We start from the raw sequence: 20169 nt of genomic DNA on the forward strand, positions 1-20169 counted from the left end.
TACAGTAGGCTGTGATTGTTGACAGAAAAAGCTTAGCCTCTACCCTTTTGGTAGAACAAAAGCTAAAACAATTTAATTAACAAAATATTCTCTTTCGTAAGAGAATGCTGCCACCCTAAGATTTGCCTTCTTTGAGATTTCACAGGGCTGCAGGAGAGTTGTTTCCCCCTTGATTATATTTCTCTTTCCCCTTGTCCAAGGATATAATTCAGTTGCACATCAGCTGCCCCTCTGACAAGGAGGAAGAAAAGTCCACAAAGGATGTCTCTGAAAAGGAAGACAAGGACAAAAACAAAGAAAAGGTCCCAAGGAAGATGCTATCTAGAGGTGAAGACTTTCCCCCTTTCTCATCTGTCCTGGGGCCTGGCTCTGCAGTGCCTTTTCCTTCCATCTTCCCACTGACCTTATCGGCCCAACAGTTCCTAGTGTCCTGCTGACTTCATCGTTGTTTGGGGAGGTGCCTAACTAAGTTACTTTCTTTGCTGCTTTATCCAGCCCTGCCTTAAGGGCTGACAGAGAGCTATTCCATTACCACTGGGCTACCCATAGGGGAGGACATTGTAGTCAATTCTGATTTTATTTTTGCTCTGGAATAAATAGTGATGGATCATCACTGGTAGCAGATTCTCTAGATAATATTTATATTTTGGTTTGGGGATGCTTGGAGTGATTTTTTTTTAATAATGTAAATTTGCATGTAATTATTAAGCCCTCTTTGGATTTAAATTCTTGGGCTGGTAGCCAAAAGACATGGTCCATAAAAATGATAATTAAGGGAATTCCTTGGTGGTCCAGTGGTTAGGGCTCAACGCTTTCACTTCTGGGGACCCAGGTTTGATCCCTGGTCGGGGAACTAGGATCCCACAAGCCATGAGGTACGGCCCCCCCTCAAATTTTTTTTTTTCTTTTCTTTTTTGCAGTACGCGGGTCTCTCAGTGTTGTGGCCTCTCCCGTTGCGGAGCACAGGCTCCGGACGTGCAGGCCCAGCGGCCATGGCTCACGGGCCCAGCCGCTCCGCGGCGTGTGGGATCTTCCCAGACCGGGGCACGAACCCATGTCCCCTGCATCGGCAGGCGCACTCTCAACCACTGCGCCACCAGGGAAGCCCCCCCAAAAAATTTTAGTGATAATTAAGAGGAAAAAGGCAATCTTAGGATTAAAATTTTATAAATAAATATAAATAATTATATAAATAATCAACATTTGATTGTTGATTCTTTATATGATGCTGAGATTCTGGAAAATTCAGCCCTGTGTCCGTACCTAGAATTTATTTTCCTTAACTAGAATAAAACCTTTGTTTGTGTCTGGACATTCAATAAATACTTATTGATGGCAAGGTGGCTTTTCAATGTAATACGAATGTAACACTGTGACCCAGATTCCACCTTATATCACTGTCATGGGGAATTTTGAGGGGCTGGCAAATCAAGGTCATTCTGATTTTTAAGCTAAAAATCCTGAAGTCTGATTCTCTTTTCCTGTTCTCATGTCTCCTGATCAGGTTGTGGGCTTCTGCTTGGGGTTAGAGATCATGCAAGACAGTTTCATTTATTTTTAATTTATTTCACTGTGGTGTTCTAGACTCCAGTCAAGAATATACGGACTCCACTGGAATAGACCTACATGAATTTCTCGTAAATACACTGAAAAAGAACCCAAGGTAATAACATGATTTGATGGAAGGGGGAAAGGGGCCAGGACCAGCAGAATACCCAAGAGGCCAAATAGCTTCTCAGAATTTTTCCATTATTAGAACCCAGGATGCCTAGCCCCTGACACACCATTTCTCTCCAGAGTAGTTTTATATTCTGTTGGAGATTCAGAATACCCTCATATTGAGGTTCCTGCTTCCAGAAGAGTTGAGAAAAATTATTTGGAAGAAGAATGCAGACAAAGAAATATGAAGGCTTGAGAATACAATTAAAAAGCACAGAAGAAAAAATAATTGATTTGTACCAAAGCTAAATCATACTTGTTTAAAAATTCTATAAATAACCAGATGGAGTATAGAACAATGATTAGATTTATAAGTATAAAGTATGTGTTTATAGGAATATGACTGGCAACAGAATTAGGTTTCTGACAAGGAAAATAAAGTACATTATTAGGAGGCTTGATTGTTTTTCTTTTTTAAAGTAACATAAGACAGGGCAGTGAGGCTCAGCAGCCTTTGCATTTTTGATCCACTCTCGGGGTTTGGATCTGTCCCTCCCTTCAGCTTGTATAGTGAGCAGGCTGTGTTTTCAATCCTTGCTTTCAATGTCTATGGGAGGGCTGCCTTTTGTTTTGTTTTGTTTTAATCTTTTTTAAACAGGGACAGAATGATGCTGCTAAAATTAGAACAGGAGATTCTGGACTTTATTAATGACAACAAGTAAGTTACTTGAATGAAATACACATTAGAGGTGGGAGGGGTACTGGAAAGAAATTCAGGTAAAATTTTAGGATATCCCTCTTTCATGTTCCCTTAAAAGTCTGAATTTGGAAGTAATAACTCACTGGGAACCAAAAGGAGTTGGGGAGAAGTAATCAGAATGGATCAAAAAGTGTATGTGTGGAAACTAAATGAAGTTTTTAAGTTATTGCTTAGACTTGAGTTGAAAAAAATTTAGCAGCTAGCCCTTATCCCATATTTCACTATTCTTAAGTTTTTCCCTTTTTTCTTTGTAGAATATCATCTAGGTGGGTGAGACCTAGGGCTTATTGCATAAGGAGTAGTCTTAATGAGGATAGTGGGTCAGAGGGATCTACAAAATACTGTAGATAAAGTTGAGAGAACCTTTTTGGTTACCATCAAGTAAATATCTTCCTTATAATAATGTCTCTTTCTCCTAAGAAATTCCCCACTTTCAACACTTGTAAGAAAAATTACAATTGGCTGTTATTGCTGTTACTTGTCCTTATTTCACTTTTTCCCCCTGGGTTTCCCTGCAGCAACCAGTTCAAGAAGTTCCCTCAGATGACCTCATATCACCGGATGCTATTACATCGGGTAGCTGCCTATTTTGGGATGGACCACAATGTTGACCAAACTGGAAAAGCTGTCATCATCAACAAAACCAGTAACACAAGAATGTAAGGGAGGAAACCACAGATTGGGAAGACTTTCCTGGGATAGCCTCTGGGATGGAAGAGGAAGGTGTAGGATCAAGATTTCTCTTTCTGGAGAGGGGACAGTGGAGGGAGGGTGGGTTATATTATCAATTTCTACTCTTTGTGAGGTCTTGGAAATAGATGCTAGAGGCACTAGTGTTTTGTGAAGACTGGCTCTGGCCTCTCTTCACCTTTAGTGATAGGACAGGTAAAATTTTGGAAGAAGATAAGTTATAGATGTATAAAGAACAGTCCCAGAGGATTTCTTTAAAACTTTCATGTGACTTTTTGGATCCCTGACTTCAGAAATCCCCTGGGTGGGAGTTGTAGAATTTAAGAGAACTATACTAGGAGGTCTGCTTCCTGACAAGAGTCTTTCTTCCCTTCCTTCCACATTTCTCTCCCAATCCCAGCCCTGAACAGAGATTCTCAGAACATATAAAAGATGAGAAGAATACAGAATTTCAGCAGAGATTCATTCTCAAGAGAGATGATGCCAGTATGGACCGAGATGATAACCAGGTGAAGAATGGAAAGGGTTGGGTCTATACAGAGAGATTGCAGTAAGAGAAACTGGGAGGGGAGAAGAATTTTTGTGGGATGGAGAAAACTCGTAATATCTCAGTGTGGAAAAAAGTGTTGAGCTATACTGAGTTGGCTTTGGCTTAATGTTGAAGACTAACCGCACTTGTTGAGCTAAATGCCACCCTCTTAGCCCCAGAGAGACATGGTGCTGAGGTTTGCTGGGTTTTCTCATTTGGCCTGGAACTCCCTGGTTCTGCCACTGACTTCTAACTCCACTTCATTTTGGGACAAAGCAAGGTCCCTCCCTGCTTCAGCCCTGATTCAGCTGATGGCTCCCTTCTTTTTTTCTTTAATAGTTCTGGATTTCTTTGGGAACCACCCAAAGCTACTTTATCCCAGTTCCACTCTTCCTATCTCAGGGCTAGCCTTGAACTTGCAAAATTGTTATCTAATTTACCCACTTGTAAAGGTGTTTCTGATCCCTTTCTGCAAACTCCTTATTCTTTTCCCAATTTCTTCCACCAAGGTGAGTGAGTTAATTTGGCTTTTGATGCTGGGAACCTCAGGCAGGTTTTTGATCCACTCCTGTGGGAATAAGAAGTGAAAAGTCTGCCCCATCCCTTCATTTATGGGCCTGGCTTTTGCCCTGGTTTCTAGCCCATCCTTCAGATAGTGATGTTTGGGGGTTAGTTTTCCTAGCTTCATGGGGTTAAGATCCAGCCTGCTTCTGCTTAGCCTCCAAAGGAGGTTAGGTAGAGAACCAGGATTAAGGTTTAAAGAATATGGTTGGGTAAAGCCAATAATTAGTCTTGCTAATTAATAATAACTATAATAATATCTTACCTCTAGAGTCAAAATTAGTTTTCTCTGGATATTGTATGGTCTTGAGACCAGGACTTTTCCTGCTTGCTACTTGAGTATTTGAGGGAGTCCTTTTGAGAAAAGTGCCATTATCTATCGTGGACAAACATGCTGGGTCAGATTGAAAACAATGAAACATACAAAAAGACAAATAAAATTTAAAAAACAAGAAAGAGCCTTTCCATCCTGATGCCCTTCTCTCCATTTTCCCAAAACCCTTTTTCTGTGGATCAGGAATTATTCAGGCCTAGAGGCATATTGGGGTGGAACGGAAACTCTCCCTATTGTGAACTTTTCATCTCTCAGCTTCAGGCTTGATCCATAATAGGATAGGCTCTATGCACTGTCTGTCAGTACTATTAATAATAAATACAGTAACTGCTATTTTATTGAGTGTTTTCCCTGAACTAGCCTCTGTTCTAAACACATTATATGCATTATCTCTTTTAATCCTCCACACAACCCAGTCCAGATGGGGGTTATTAGCCCCACTTTAAATATAAGAAAACTGAGCTAGGAGATGTTAAGTTACTTGCCTTAAGTGACATTACTCAGAGGTAGCAGAGCTTAGATTCTGCCTGACCTCAAAGCCCAATGCTCTTCCTGTTCTGCCATTGGTTTACCAGTGCTAGGGGCTAAGGACAGTAAAGCACCTCGAGGTCCTATGTCTTCTTGGAATGGGATTTGTAAAAGGATGTTTAGCAGAATTTAGGTTATTTAGGCTAGTGAGAACTACATCTAGTCAAAAGTTGATACTCCTGAAGTTATGCTTTCCTCTGGAGAGTGGTGAAGTCCAGGAAGATCAGCCTAGAGGAGCAGTCTCCTTGGTTGCTTCATCTGAAACTTTGAAAGCCTCTGGATGGAAGGTCAGAATCTTTTATAACCTGATGACATGCATTTAATGACTTATCTCCCTCAGAGCACCTTGCCTTAAAGAGCAGTATGGAAAAGGACACTCTATAACATCCTACCCAGGACAGTGCTCACAACTCACAGGCTAAGAGAGGAAAAGACAGTGGTGGAGAGTTGGGTCGTAGGCTAGCCAGAAGTGGTGGTCTGGCCAGCCATCCCCTCTAGTCACCTCACTGCATTTTTCAGAGATTGTAAGGTTCTCTGTCCTCCATTTACTTCTTATCCCTTTCTGTCGTTCTACCTTTCCCCTATCTCTACCGTATCTCATTTGTCTGGTCCTTTCTCTGTCCATCCTTCTTTCTGTTCTCTTCTCCTTTTCTTTCTCTTTTCTTCTTTGTGTTGCTCTGTTCTCTTTCTTCTCTATTTCTGTAAGCTCTCTCTCTTTCCCTCCCTCCAGTAGCTATAGTTAAGATGAGGAAAAATGCTTAAGCTCTGAGTTTAGCTTCGCCCTTGGGATTTCACTTCCAAGGCCCTCTTTGCTGAGCTGTGTGTGACTTGGTTCTACAGGCCATGGCGTTAGTGACTAAAAAAGGGATAATGTCAGGTGCTAGTTCTGTAAAAACTCTTCTAAATTTAGCTCTGCTAAATACCTGTTTCTTCTCCCTCTCTAGCTTCCTCCTATCCCTTGCTTTCCCTCCAAAGCAATGTTGTTTATTCCCTGGGCTATTCTCTTCATCCTTACTGATTGGAGAGTACCTGATTACACAAGGAAGCAACCCAATCCTTATAAAAAGTTATTGTTCTTGATACTCTGGTTGGTTGGGGGGTTGGGGAGATGGAGAGGCCCCAACCATCCAGAAAACCTGATCTCCCAAACTGCATGGTCAGATGTACCCAGTGAAACCTGTCCAACACTGGAAATTTTATTTCTTTTTTTTTTTTTTCCATTTTTTTGATGGCAACTATAAACTCTCCCGGTTTCTCTTCCTTGCTGGTGTGCAGTGAGCTTGCAGTACGAGGAGAACTTAACTAGCTTAATTCTGCTCATCGATCTAGATCAGAGTTCCATTGCAGGATGGAAGGAGGAGCAAGTCAATAGAAGAGAGAGAGGAGGAATATCAAAGGGTCCGAGAGAGAATATTTGCCCGAGAGGTAAGTGTAGCTTCTGAGAGTTGTCAGCCCCTAGCTTTTAGCTCTTAATCTTTGGAACTGTGAATGGAATGAAACCTCCATAAATGCTTTGTTGTTTTTTTCTGCTTTTGTTTTTAACCAACATCAGCCAGTCCCATATTTGATCTCTAAAATTAAATGTGGCTTATTAGGAAGCTGCAGATTTTTATTCTTACTATTTTTAATGCATGTGGCATATAAAGAGAACAAATGGAGTGGCTGAATTTGGTAGATATGATTAGACTGACAATAGAAATGGTTTTGGCAGGGCTTATGGAAGGGCCCTGAATCTTGCCCGTCAAGCCCTCCTGCTTACCCTCATTCACTTCCGCTGTCCATTTTAGGCATCTTTGCTTCTAAGTGGAAGACTTAGTGTCCACACAGCCTATACATTCATCTTGTTTGGCCAGGCTCATTTTTAGGCTATGTTGGTGATTATCAGAGCACAGATGTGGCATCCATTCTCTGAGCTCCACATTCCACATGCACAGAGGGTACCACTCACTATTCCCTACAGTCTCGACCTGAATAGGAAGTCTCTTCCTTCCTATATTTCTTACCTTGTTTCTTAGAGTAGGACTGCTCCGTGGGCCAAAAGGCAACATGGATTATTATAGGCAACTTTATTCTTAAGAATTGTGGGCCATATCAGATATACTTGGTACCCCTGTATCTGGTGGCCTTTGCCTACCAGACTGAACAGAAGTATAGGAGAAACTCAGGAAGGTCAAGAGAGAAACAAATCTCCGGAAAATGTATGATCCAGATAGCAGCACTATCTTAGAGTCAAAGTAGCAAACAGAGGAAGAAGAGCCAGCCTCCCTTTGTCATCAAAAGATGGCCAGTTCTAATCAATATACTTAGATAGACACTACTCTCCTCCCATTTCCCCACTCTCCCCTCCCTCATCAGGACAAAAATATATATATCTTCTCATCATCACCTAGTTCAGAAAAATATTGTCTCTAACTTCTAGAAAACTGAACTCCTCTGTGAACTTGTTCCATTGTCTCAGGAGACCCAAGTGTTCCAAGGAGCCTCACTGTGGACAGATACACAACAAACCTTCTGGCCCAAAGTCCAAGGAGAAGGAATCTTCTTATCTTATGTTTTGTAGTCTTCCATTCTGAGTCAGAAAAATCCATCCTCCAAATTATCCAGCTATAGCCCAAAGACGGTTTTCTAACTTTATCTGCAAATCAGTTGAGTGGAATGAGAGGAGAGAGGTCATTTGTACATGACTAAGGCTGGTGATGACCCTAAACTGTGGACAGGGCAGGATGGTGGATGTTAATAGCAAACACTTATATAGTGCTTTTTATCTTTTAGACCCTGTTCTTAGCGCTTTGTGCACATTAATTTATTTAATCCTCACACTAGGCCTGTGAGATAGGTTACATTATTTTCCTCATTTTATAAATGAGGGACTGAGGCATGGAGAGGTTAAGTAACCTAAAATCACACCACTAGTTAGTGAAAGAGCTGGTATTTGAATTCAGGCAGTCTGGCTCCAGAGTCCACGCTCTTAACCCCTAAAGTAAACCACCTCTTAATAGCTTGCTCTGCTCTGGGCTCTTTAGATTAAGAAGTTCCAGTGACATCATAGCATAGCTATGTGTGATATGCTCCTCTGCTTCACTGACACATGGAAAATGACTTTCCCACCGTGCCAGCCATTAGCAAAGCCATTCTGAAAGCACAAGCAACTTTTAATAGGATATTAGTGCTTGTTATGAACAACACTGGAATATATCTATCTACAACCATAACAAAGTCAAAGTTAGCTCTTCTCTCCTTTTTTCTCTGATATCTAGTCTCTCAAGCCTCTACTAATGTATGTATTCTTTGTTAAGTCCTTATGGATTTATCACTTTCATTTCAGCACTTCCTAACCCTTGCTGTGGTAGAGGTATCAGGAATCTCAAAAGGTCTAGACAAGGAAAAATGGCCAAAGCCCACTATATGCCAAAGATTCTCATGTGGAGAGGAAAGAACCTGGCCAGTCAAAGGGAACTGCTTAAGGGTGGAGTTGTAGGTTGCAGTAGAGGGGAGGAAGAGGCGGTCCAAATAAAAGGGGAGTGGCAAGAAGGGTGTTTGGATGGAAATGCTGCTGCTGCAGCCTTCTCTGGAGCCTGAGCTGTATATTGGGAAAGCTGCCCCACATAGGCTCTGCTCTGCATGGAGCCCCCTGTGCTCAGCAGCTGAATACTCTTGTTACCTTTTTCTAAGGCTCAGGAGTCCACCATAATGCTCACTTCACTCAGCAGCTCAATGGCCTTGTCAGGAAATTGATCCCCAAAAGGAATGTTTCAGGCTTTTAATTTTCTCATTTTTTCTAGGCTCTGAAAAGTACCTGCTTCCCCAATTTCTTACTCCCCTTGGGTCTCAGGTCAGAATGTCTTTCATTTTGGCCAGTGTAGAGGACAGAAGTGGGATAGTCATTGAGGATGCTTTCCAAAAAAAACTAAATTTCTTTCTCTTGTGTCCCGTTTCCCTTCCTTTGAATACACTCTTTAGGACCAAGCACACCAATTATTATGCTCAGCTTACCTCTAGAGAGAATAAATTTAGAGCTAAAAAAGAAATAATAGTTAGGTTAATACTTTCCTTTCTCCTTTCCATACTCCTACCTTTATTGACCTCTTTTAAACACTCTGTGGGAAGGCTAAAAATGCCAAATGCTCTTTTCCATTAAAGGTGAGAAGTCAGACTGGGTGTGTGGGTGTGGGTCATCCTGTCGCTGTTCCCTCTCTCCCTGTTGGGGTTGAGCTTGGTTTGAGGACCTTGGGTATTCATAGCATCATGGACACACTTTTTGGTTATGCCATGCTGTTTTCTTATAAGTTATTTTCCGTTTTCTCCCCTTCACCTAGACTGGCCAGAACGGATATCTAAATGACATCAGGTTAGTACCACTTAGCATGTTCCCTGCTTCTCATTGAGCTTTGTCAGTGAGGTTAATATAATCCTGTAATGATGCTTTTCTTTGATGTTAACCAACAGACTCTCCAAAGAAGCCTTTTCTTCTAGCTCTCACAAGAGAAGGCAAATTTTTAGGTACCTCTGTTTGGTCTATATCTCTCCTGTTTTTTTGTTTTGTTTTGTTTTTTTAATTTTATTTTGTTTTGCTCTAATCTTTTCAGCGGAGTGAGTTTGCTCCATGCATGGCTGCTTGTGGAATAAGTCAATTTGTGGTATTTGCAACATTGGATATTTTTCCCCATTAGAAAAAAAATGGCTATTGCTCAATGACTTTATTTTTATTGTTGCTGATTTCATTGTAAGTCCTGGATAGATGGTGAAGGGGACCAAATAAGTATGTCTAGGATAGGTACTGCTCTATCCCAGAAGTTTGCTGGAATTGGGCATTTCTGGAGGATTTCAACATATATATATATTGAGGTAAAAGAACGGGTGTCTTCTGGCTACCTTTTCCGAATCTATGGAAAGATGTGAAGAGTTTATCCCTGACCCAGCATAGGGAATGTTTTGTATCCTTAAGAAAGAATAATACACACATCCATATAAAAAAACATACAAACACCTCTGTCTATGTAGTTTTCTCTTTGGGACAATGTAATGCGTAAGATGATCTCAGAAAGAACTTGTCTGCCTTAGAATGGACTTAGAGCATGTCTTTTATATGATTGTCCATGGTTTATTCTTAATGTTGGTGAAGACTGCTGTACTAACCTCTCCAGTGCCTCATATTCTCCATTTTCCACAAAGCAGTCATGAGAATCACCCTTTCCTCTCAGTCTCTCAGTCCCACCCCAGACAATTACACAAGGCAGTGGTGAGAGAAGCATTTTAGGACCGCATCCTGGCACTAACTCATTTTAAGTATATTCTTTCCGTGTTACCAATAGAAAAACTATAGAGTACAGAAAACCTGAGTATTTAATACTAGGATTCAGGTCTCACCCTTTTCAAAGGGTTTATCTCTTTTTCAGTCCTAAGCTTGGTAGGAGCTGACTAACACATATTAGTTAGAGCTCTCATTCCCAGTACTTTAGTAGTCCTTTCCCTGTTGTCCTTTCTAAAGCTAGTTAAATCATGTGGAAATTGGGATAGCAAGATTTCCCCTTCTTGGGATGGAGGATTTATCTCCCTTTCCACATCTCTGAACTCTTTTTCCTGGAGCAGGCTGCCCTGAGGTCCATCTGAAAGCCCAGGCAGAAGGGCTCTGCATTGTTGGTGGTGGTCGAGATAGATAGTGGAGTCCCCCTTAAAAAAAACAATCATATTCCATAAACATCCCAGAATACCTATAGTAAACAGAAGTTTTAAATTAACTCCTGCATGTGACAATGCACAGTGCTTTATGGTTGCCGAAGTATACTGTATCTGATTGAATTCTCTCAGTATCCTGATTTGGTAAGCTGGTTTACATGTAAGAAAACAAAAGCAGAGAGATTAAGTAGCTAACCCAAGTTTACGTGGCTATTAATGGCAAAACTGAGACTGACTCTTTGTCCCGTGTTCTTTTCACCACACTACACCAGCTCCCTACAAACATCACCCCTAATTAATTCACTGCTGAGAATTACGGCCTTATTAGTGCCATGGAGCATCAAACTACATCAAACTGTGCAGACAATAGCTTGAAGGATCTAGTGAGCAGGCGCAGTCCTCTCCTATCCAGACCTCCTTTTAAGTGGCTGCTTTCCATACTGAGTTTTGATTAAAGATCTAGGTCATCTAAACTGCAGCTCCATTGACTCTTAAGGGGGTAACTTCTTCCTCTATCTGGGTACTAGTCCAGAACTCAAATGATTAGAAGCAGATCTTCTCTAACTGCTTTAAACCTTTCTTCCCAGGTGTGTGAAACAAACGCTCATAACACCAGATTCCATCATCCACATTGGCAGTAACTATGGCAACTTCCCTATTCTTTGGAAGATTCTACTCCACTGATAAATAAGCCACACCGAGGCTTACTGATATTTATTGTCACCTCTTCCACAGGCCTCTCTACCCCAGACCCAATAAACAGAACTTTTCACCAGCACTAAATTCACTTGTAGAAACAAAGTCAGCTCCTGATTTCATAGGACTGTGAAGTGTGAATGTCCTCTGTCCTTCACCTCCATAACACAACCCAATCCACTGCTCAGAATTAAATCTGGTAAACTTTCCCTAACTGCCTTATTTTTAGTGAAGTACAAAACCATGACTAGAGATTAGGTTTAGTTGCAGAGCAAGAGAAAGAGAACTGATCTCTCTTCCTAGCCCAGACTCAGATTCTCTAATTCTCAGGGGTGTAGTGTACTAACCCAGGTAAGTCACAGGATCATCAGGCAGTCCACATTTGAGCATTTGGCCATTACTGTCTTCGGGGAATTGGATCAGTACTTTGGCTCAAGTTTCCCAGAGTGTTTGGTTTAAAGTTGACTCATTCCCTGTCTATCCCTGGTAGAAGAAGAAAATAAATGGCAGAATTGTCCTAATGGAAGTATAGTGTTTGATTTAGGTATAAAAGGCCATTAGGGCTTGTCTTGCAAAATTCAAGTTCTAATGTCTAATGAGCAGCCTCATTCATTGCTACTGCTGTATCCCCATATCACACAAACCCACACATCTTTATTGAGTCCGCTCAGTAAACTTGAGCTATTGGCTCTCACTTCAGGTCGGTTCTACAACTGGAGAGTCCCTGATTTATACTTATTTCTTGTTTCCCATTCTACTTTTGACATCCCCAAGAGAAAGGGGTAAAGTATTTTCCAGTTCTCTATTCTAACTATACAGAGAGAAGAATGAGATTATATATACATCTACTTGGGATTCAGAGAATTAGCATGTCCCTAACCAGCCATGACAGTGTGTTCTTAGCCCACCGTGATTGGCTAAAAACTAAAATAGTGATCCTAGCGTATATTTTGCCCATTTTCCCTACAGTACCTTTGGAATAGATATTCTAATCAAGGAAGGTATTTTCTTTAACATTAGTCCCTTAAGAAAAATACCTTTCTTTAGTAGAATAACTCTGAGCCTAATGTCTTGGAAGCTACCGGGGTTGGGATAGGGTTTTCTATTTGCTTTGGGTGGGATGGTGGTGGAAAGGAGGGAACCCAAGCTACTATGATTGTTGCTCAGTTGCTCCCCAGTATACATACCAAAATCTTTATAATTGTCATTTGGTTTTCTTAGGTCATTAGTTGTTGGAGGGTGGGGGATCTGAAAGGAAAATTCCTGGTTCTTGGTTGCTTATTGATTAAGAAGCAGTAAGAGTTCAACAAGACTTAGGGTTTTCAGGCTAGCCTCATATATCTTGAGGAGTACAGCTGTTTAGAATCACAAACAGTGATTTTAGCATCAGGATAACCCTGATGTTTCCAGAGTAAAGTAAGCGAGGATGAATCACTTTTCTCAATAGCCTTGTGCCTTGCCTAGGGCAATAGGGTTATTAATATGGAAGCAACTAGGCACAGTCAGCCCCCTGCTCTTTGCCATCCTGACTCCTAAGGGGATGTTTGCTTGATCTTGCTGAGGATGTCAGCCTTTAGAGACCCTGGAACCAATTGTTCTCAGATACTAACACAAAACTTCCACAAAACAGGTTGGGTTGATTCCAGACTCTTAGACCGAGCTCTTTATCAGACTGAGTGCCCCTTTAGTCCATTATACTCTTCTTCCCAATCCTGAAAAAGTGACTGTAAGCAGCACCTCTGCTGGCTCAGATATGTGTTATATGGAAGACCTATTATAGGATTTATCCATGTCATTGGCTACTCCAGCCTTCCAGCAATAGTAACTTCTAGGAGTCCTTTTGTTTTAAGAACTCTCAGAAGGAACTGGTACCCCTCTGCTCCCCACTATTTACTGCATGTGTGGGATCCCTGAAGGGCCAGGGGAAGAGACCACAGCCAATCTCAGCATCATGTACGTGGTTTCCCGTCCACCTCTGGTCTGATGTATTGAATTAGTTGCCAGTTCACTGTCTTCCAGATTTGCCTCTGTGCTCTTTGTTACTGTACTGGATCTTGTTGTGTCTGCTCCCATCAAGTCTTGGTTGGCCAGCCAACTAACAAGAAGTTAGTGTCCATCCTCCCCCAACCCTCACCCCTCCTTTGTCACTGAGAGAATAGAAATGAACTCTCTCGTAGCCCTTCTGCTGAAGTGGTAGGTGAGGGGTGCTCTGACAACTGCAATCTCTGCATGCAGGGGGAACCGTGAGGGGCTGAGCCGCACCTCAAGCAGCCGCCAGAGCAGCACAGACAGCGAACTCAAATCCCTGGAGCCACGGCCTTGGAGCAGCACGGACTCTGATGGCTCTGTCCGGAGCATGCGGCCCCCTGTCACCAAAGCCAGCAGCTTCAGTGGAATCTCTATCCTCACCCGGGGTGACAGCATCGGGAGCAGTAAAGGTGGCAGTGCAGGAAGGATCTCCAGGCCAGGTAACACAGCTTCTCTCCTTCCATCATTTCTTGCTTATCTTCTGCAAAACATCACTGATATTTCCTTTTAACAAAACACTAACACAGCCAGATGACGGGAAATTTGATTTCTTGGATCCATTGTCCTTTTGAGTCCCTTCTCTGATTTTCTTTCAAACCATCTTTCCTAATAGAAAAAAAATGGATTGGGATTAGGTTATTTTATCTGATTTCTGACCGAGGTGGGACATCCCTATCAACCCAGGTTCAGGTTATGTACTAAAATAAGGATGATGGCTGCTTTCATTCTGTGGCCCCTGAGTTTATAAAGAGGGTTTGTAGAGCAGAGGGAACCTTAGAGTTTGTAATACTGTAATTAACTGGTAGCAGCCAATAGGCTAGAACTTTAAGAGACACTGCTGCAGTTGCTTCTCTGGAGCCCAGTCCCCGAGAAGGAGCATATGTTCCACGTGCCAGCCTGGTAACCACCCTTCAGCTCTCCTGAGCTACTGTGTAACCTTCTCCATATATTTCTGCTGTGCTCTTAGCAGAGGAGTATTTAGTTCTTTTTACCCAGCGAGCCTCTATTTCACCATCCTTCTGCCTCTGATGAATTGCTTGACTTTCGTCCTAGAAGTTCTGTAGGTCTTGTCCTCAAAAGACATCAGTAGTGGTAAAGATTTTGCCTCTGTTAGGTTTCTGTTGCCCTTCTCCGTTACCTCCTTTCTAACCCCACTGCCTCTGCCTTTATCCATGCCGGTTTCCCTGCTTTATCCTCAGCCCTTTTTTTTTTTTCGGGGTGGGGGGCAGGGCACACTGTGCGGCTTGCAGGGATCTTAGTTCCCTGACCAGGGATTGAACCTGGGCCCTTAGCAGTGAAAGCGTGGAGTCCTAACCACTGGACCGCCAGGGAATTCCCTATCCTCAGCCCTTTTTAGAGCCAGTTTACCGATCTAAAACATGGATCTAACCATGTCAGTCCTCTCTTAAAAATATTCATGTTTCTGCATTCCCTGCATAATAAAATCCAAATTACTTAGTGTAGCATAACTTCCTGACTCCAGTTTGCCATCTCAGTCTCATTTCCAGATGTCCATCCTCCTCTGACCCTCCAACCATTTCTTTTTATTTATTTATATATTTATTTATTTATTATTTTTGGCTGCATGTCAGGTCTTAGCTGCGGCATACAGGATCTTTCGTTGTGGCATGCGGGCTTCTCTCTAGTTCTGGTGTGCGGGCTTCTCTCTAGTTCTGGTGCACGGGCTCCAGAGCACATGGGCTCTGTAGTTGTGGCACACGGCCTCTCTAGTTGTGGTGCATGGGCTCAGTAGTTGCGGCACATGGGTTTAGTTGCCCCGCGGCATGCGGGATCTTAGTTCCCCAACCAGGGATTGAACCCGCGTCCCCTGCATTGGAAGGTGGATTCTTAACCGCTGGGCCACCAGGGGAGTTCCCAACCATTTTTTGAATATGGCATTAGCTTTGTCTCCTCTTGGTCTGATAGGCCTTCTATTCATCCTTCAAACCCATCACTCCTGCCACGTCCTCTTTAAATTCTTCCCTCTAATCCTCCCAAGAGTTATGCTTCCTCATCTTTGCTTTCATACAACTTTATTCATATCACTGATGCATCCCTTACCAAATGTAATCGTTGTGTGGATGTCCATCTCCTGTCGGAAGATCCTGTGCTGCTCAAGGGCAAGGACTGCGTTCCCTTTACCTTTGTGTCCTCAGTTCATCATACAATGCCTGCACATAGTAGATATTCAATAAAAGTATTTTGTGTAAATGCATACATGACTTGGAGAGCCTGGAAATGAGGAAGATAGTTGGATGAACGTGTGTGGGGCTGTGTGCACAGGCATGTGCTTGAAGGTTGCCTTCAGCAACTTTTATGAGATGCTGCAAGTTGAGAAGAAATCAAAGAGAAGACAAGTTTCTTAAGGGACTAGGAATCTATATTTTCCCAGGAAGCAAACATTCATGTTTTCAGCTGTCTAATCATGATGGATAGATTCTACACACTCCAGGGAAGGTACCTCAGCAGCTTCACATTTTGTTTATTTCCAGAACCAAACATTGACAGTCAAGGTGGTTACTGTCCCCGGGGAGTAGAAACCTGCTAAGATGAGGACTCCCGTCAGCAGGACTGTTGAAATGCATCTGTGCTCATGCATGGATCTGCCCAAGACAGTGGGGGAGTGGACAGAAGAGGGATGACAAGGAAAACAGCAAGGAAAGAGGAAAGCCCTCTCCCCTCCCCCAGGGGAGGGTATGTTCATGGCTTGTGCTTACAACTCTTGCTGGGTCTCCTCTTTGCCTTAGGTATGGCGCTAGGTGCCCCAGAAGTGTGCAGCCAGGTCACCTCATCCCAGTCTGTCCGGGGCCTTCTCCCTTGTACTGCCCAGCAGCAGCAGCCGCAACAGCAACTTCCTGCTCTCCCACCCACGCCTCAGCAGCAGCCACCCTTGAATAATCACATGATCTCACAGGTGAGTCACCACTCGGTGCCAGAGCCCCCTCCGCTCTGATTCAAGCAAGCTCTGGAGGTACAGTCATGTCTCTTGTGCTGTGGGTGGCAGGAAAGATCTGTTTTTGGAGATATGCCACTCCCTCCCCCACCTCTTGTATGTGAGTTGTGGGGAGAGAAGAGGAAGGGTAGAGGTTTGGCCAAAGTGTTCTTAGTAGCGTCACCCTGGGAGTTGTTTTGCTTTATATTTCCTTCTCTTCCTCCTGAGAACTGTCAGTGGGACCTTCTACCCTATTCCACGTTTCTACTGTACTCCGTCTCCCTCTATCCTGTGTAATTAGCAAAGCGATTTTGCTTCCTATATCCATACATGGAGCTTGAAAACATCACAGCTCCTACCATAGTCTAGCTGAGTGTATTCATATGGCTGTTGACCCATAAACAAATATTTATATGTTGGGGTTTGGGGGAAAGGAAATAGCACTCATTAAAATCCCTGCCATAAAGCACAAAACCCCCCAATGTTGTCTTTGTTTCCTGAGAGAGAAAGAGCTCTCTCTTTCTCCTTCTGTTGCTGGCCTGTTAGATGTTGGTACCAACTAGGGTTTAAGTTTTGCTTCTGTGGAGACCATGCAAGTCATCAGCATGAGAATCAGATCCTATTCTAAGCTGGAACCTCCTGGGTGTTTTAGGTTTAAAGTCTCCTTAATACTCTGAGGAGAGATGCTGAGATCTTCACTTACTCTTTTCTTCCATGAATAGAGCTCTTCATGAATAGAGCCTATACTTTATCCTGAAGTATTCTCTGGGAGTCAGGAAGCCAATATGTCCATATTCTTTTCTGCTGCAGCTTAAGTTCTCATTTCACCTCCCAGGCTCCCTCATCTCCCTGCTCAGTTAGTCCAGCTTGGCCTCAGATATATCTCTTCCATAGGTACAAGAAGCAAGTCCTAAGCCCTGATACCCCAGGGAGTGGAAACACCCCAGAATGGCCCATTACGACCCCATTCATACATTGGGAAATGAAGCTAAAATAAAGAACAGTGAAGATGTAGGAAACTCTGCTTTGTGGCTTAACGTAACACACATGCTGATCATTCCAAGTCCTTCATCTCAGTCCCTAAATCAGTTTCTCTGCAGTCCTGACTTTCTTTCTTATTCTACCACCATCTGTCTACCACCTCATTAAGTCTCATTCACATTAGCTTACCTCGCTCCATACTGAAGCATAGCATGTGTGTGTGCTTTTTTCCCTGTCTGTGTCTTAATTCAGACCTGTGAGTAAACTCTGAACTTCTCCCTCCAGTCATCCCCTACAGTTTCTGTGTGTGTGTCTCACTTTTTTAAGGTCCCAGTGTTTTTTTGAGTTTTCTGAAATGTGTGTATTTTAATACAGTTCTGTTCCCTTTTCTCCCTCTTAGTCTTCCATCTGTCTCCTCCTTCCATCCATATCTAGAAACAGACAGCAAGAGTGGGAGGGGGATAAAGAGATAAGTAAAGAGACTAACCAGTGGGGACTGAAAAGCTTTTAGATAGAATGTTCCGGTAACCGGCCCTAAATCCCAAACTTTTACTCAGATTCTGTCCCTGCTTCTGAATCATGAGGGTCAGTGGGTCAGTTCTTGGTATTGATTGATCATCCACAGGCAGTACAGTGCTAGGTTAGGTCCTATAGACTGGGGACAGGAGAACATTATTTGGTACAGAGATCTCAGAAATTTATTCTTGCAATTAATTGTGATCACAAATGCCAAACTAAAAAATCATGCTTGGTTAAGTTTTGGTGTCTCTGAAGCACTTATGGTAGCTGCTAATATAATACCATTATATTATTATATAATGGTATTCTCTTTATCCCTTTATATTCTCTTTATCCCTTTCTTCCTCTTCCTACTGCCTTTTTCTTTCTTCCTTCCTTTCTCTTTTTCCCTGTCTCTCAGCACTGGTAGCTCTCCAAACTCAAGTTGCTGAGCCCCAGAATACTTACTGTTTAGTTTCTCAAATGGTACGTAACAGTGAAGAGATGGAGGAAGTGACCACACACACACATATACTACTGTGCTTACTCTAAAGGTTTTCCTTTTGAAGAAAAACCTTTACCTCTGTAGCAAAAAGCATTTGCTCCAGGCCTGGGGACAGTGCTGGCTAAACTATGCTCTTTCTCTTCTTGGAAGGCCTCTGCCGTCAGAGTAGGCCTCCATATCACATATCAGTAGAACATTTGAAGCCAAGGGGTGAGACTGAGGATTAAAGGACCAGTGGCTACCTTTTGCACAATTAACTTAGAGTAGACCTCTTGAGAAGGAGTCCGCTGAGCCTCTCCATGGAGTCCATTCAGGATCAAAGAGCCAGGGATCTAGCCCAGAAGTCACCAGTAGGTGGCAGTCACATCCCTCAGGGCCAGTCTTTGGCTTCCCCGTGGTTTTGTGAAGTTCCCTAACTGGTGTTTGAGACTCTCTAAGAAGAGAACTGTAGCTGAGAGTAGTGGTAGAATAACTTAAAAATAGCACTGAGACGCCTGCCTTTACCACTACCCTTCCTCAGTTGGGAGAGGCCTAACAGAGGAGCATCCTTTCTTCTCTCTTCACTTGTTACTCAGAACTCACAAATGTGAGGAAGAACAGGCAGAGTTGTTTTACCACTTCCCTGTCCCTAAGGCCTCCCCTTGTCCCCCAGAGAATGTAAGGCCTGAAGTATGGCAGGCCCTCCCCCAAGAAAGAAGTGGATTAGGATAATAGAAAATGGGTCTGAAAGTTACCAGCACAAGTAGCTCAGGCTGAGCAGCTTGGCCAGCAGTTATATTTGGAATGCCACTGGCTTACAGAAGATAGGTGTGCCAGGAGAGCCGAGAGCTTATTTTCAAGGCTGTAGCATTCTCTCTCCCACGTCACACAGTGGATTCTCAGTAACTTTTTCCTAGCCAAGATGACTTACATTTTATTTAATGCAGATATCAGGAGTATTCTCCATCTTGGATGTCTTCTAATTCCTGGACTCTCTGCCTCTGGAACTGTTAGTCCCCTCTGTGAAAGCCTGTCCCAGGAGATATGTGGCAGGAGAGTATTGATACCTTGGTCCCCCACAACTCTTACTACTCTGCTTTGGAAAGAGGAAGGAGAGTTACACAAACAAAAAGATGTTTATGTAATTTTGTTTGACTTCTTCCTTTACCTCCTCCCTACTGCTAGAGTGGAAAGAACATATGTCAGGCAGAACTAGGTTTCCATCCCTGCTCTGCTGCATTAGCTGCGTGATCCTGGGTGTATGATTTAATTTCTCTGAGCCTTACTATCTTAACTGCAGATACAAGTTATCTTATCTCCCTATAGGATTATTGTGAGGTTGTAATGAGATAATGTATGTAAGTGAGACAATGTATATCAGTGTTATTTCCCCTTCTCTTCATAGCTTCTCCAGAGGCTATGACTGGAGAACCGATGAGGTGATTGAAATAGCTAGAGGGGAAGACGAGAGAGAAAAAAATAACTCCCCATTAGTTGGTTTAGAACACACCATGTTCCTAATAAGCAAGTCCTCCTGCTTGAGGCTAGTGAAGGGACTGAAGGAACAAAAGCTAAAACTAGGCTATTTATATTTTATTCTTAAATCCCTCCGTGTTTGCTTATGGGAGCATTTTTCATACTGCCCTCACAGCCTGGAGGAGCATAGAACAATCACTGGAGCAGGAGGAAGTAGGTGTGAACTGGCTTATTTTTCCTTCTCTGCCCTTGGGAGGCTGATGATCCTTGTGAATGAGCACTTCCTTCAGGAAAGCTGTGGTGTGAAATCAGGAGCATGCCTGGGAGAGCCGAGCCA

General features: G+C 42.8%; 1 protein-coding gene across 20 annotated transcripts in view; it reads left to right on the top strand.

Moving 5' to 3' along the window:
- R3HDM2 (R3H domain containing 2) overlaps nucleotides 1–20169 on the top strand; it is a 148119-nt gene that overhangs the window by 110785 nt on the left and 17165 nt on the right. For 12 of the 20 annotated variants that reach the window (XM_024736525.1, XM_024736526.1, XM_024736507.1 and 9 more), the window contains 9 exons: nucleotides 201–327; nucleotides 1585–1663; nucleotides 2318–2377; nucleotides 2938–3078; nucleotides 3510–3618; nucleotides 6391–6486; nucleotides 9378–9409; nucleotides 13669–13901; nucleotides 16209–16375. In XM_024736525.1, coding sequence (XP_024592293.1) covers nucleotides 201–327; nucleotides 1585–1663; nucleotides 2318–2377; nucleotides 2938–3078; nucleotides 3510–3618; nucleotides 6391–6486; nucleotides 9378–9409; nucleotides 13669–13901; nucleotides 16209–16375 — 1044 coding nt within the window. The remainder of the gene's footprint in view (nucleotides 1–200; nucleotides 328–1584; nucleotides 1664–2317; nucleotides 2378–2937; nucleotides 3079–3509; nucleotides 3619–6390; nucleotides 6487–9377; nucleotides 9410–13668; nucleotides 13902–16208; nucleotides 16376–20169) is intronic. The other 8 variants (XM_024736516.1, XM_024736522.1, XM_024736519.1 and 5 more) reach the window with 3 other exon arrangements.

This window comes from Neophocaena asiaeorientalis, unplaced genomic scaffold (genome assembly GCF_003031525.2).
Source record: "Neophocaena asiaeorientalis asiaeorientalis breed wild unplaced genomic scaffold, Neophocaena_asiaeorientalis_V1.1 scaffold134, whole genome shotgun sequence".
NCBI classification, from domain to species: domain Eukaryota; kingdom Metazoa; phylum Chordata; class Mammalia; order Artiodactyla; family Phocoenidae; genus Neophocaena; species Neophocaena asiaeorientalis.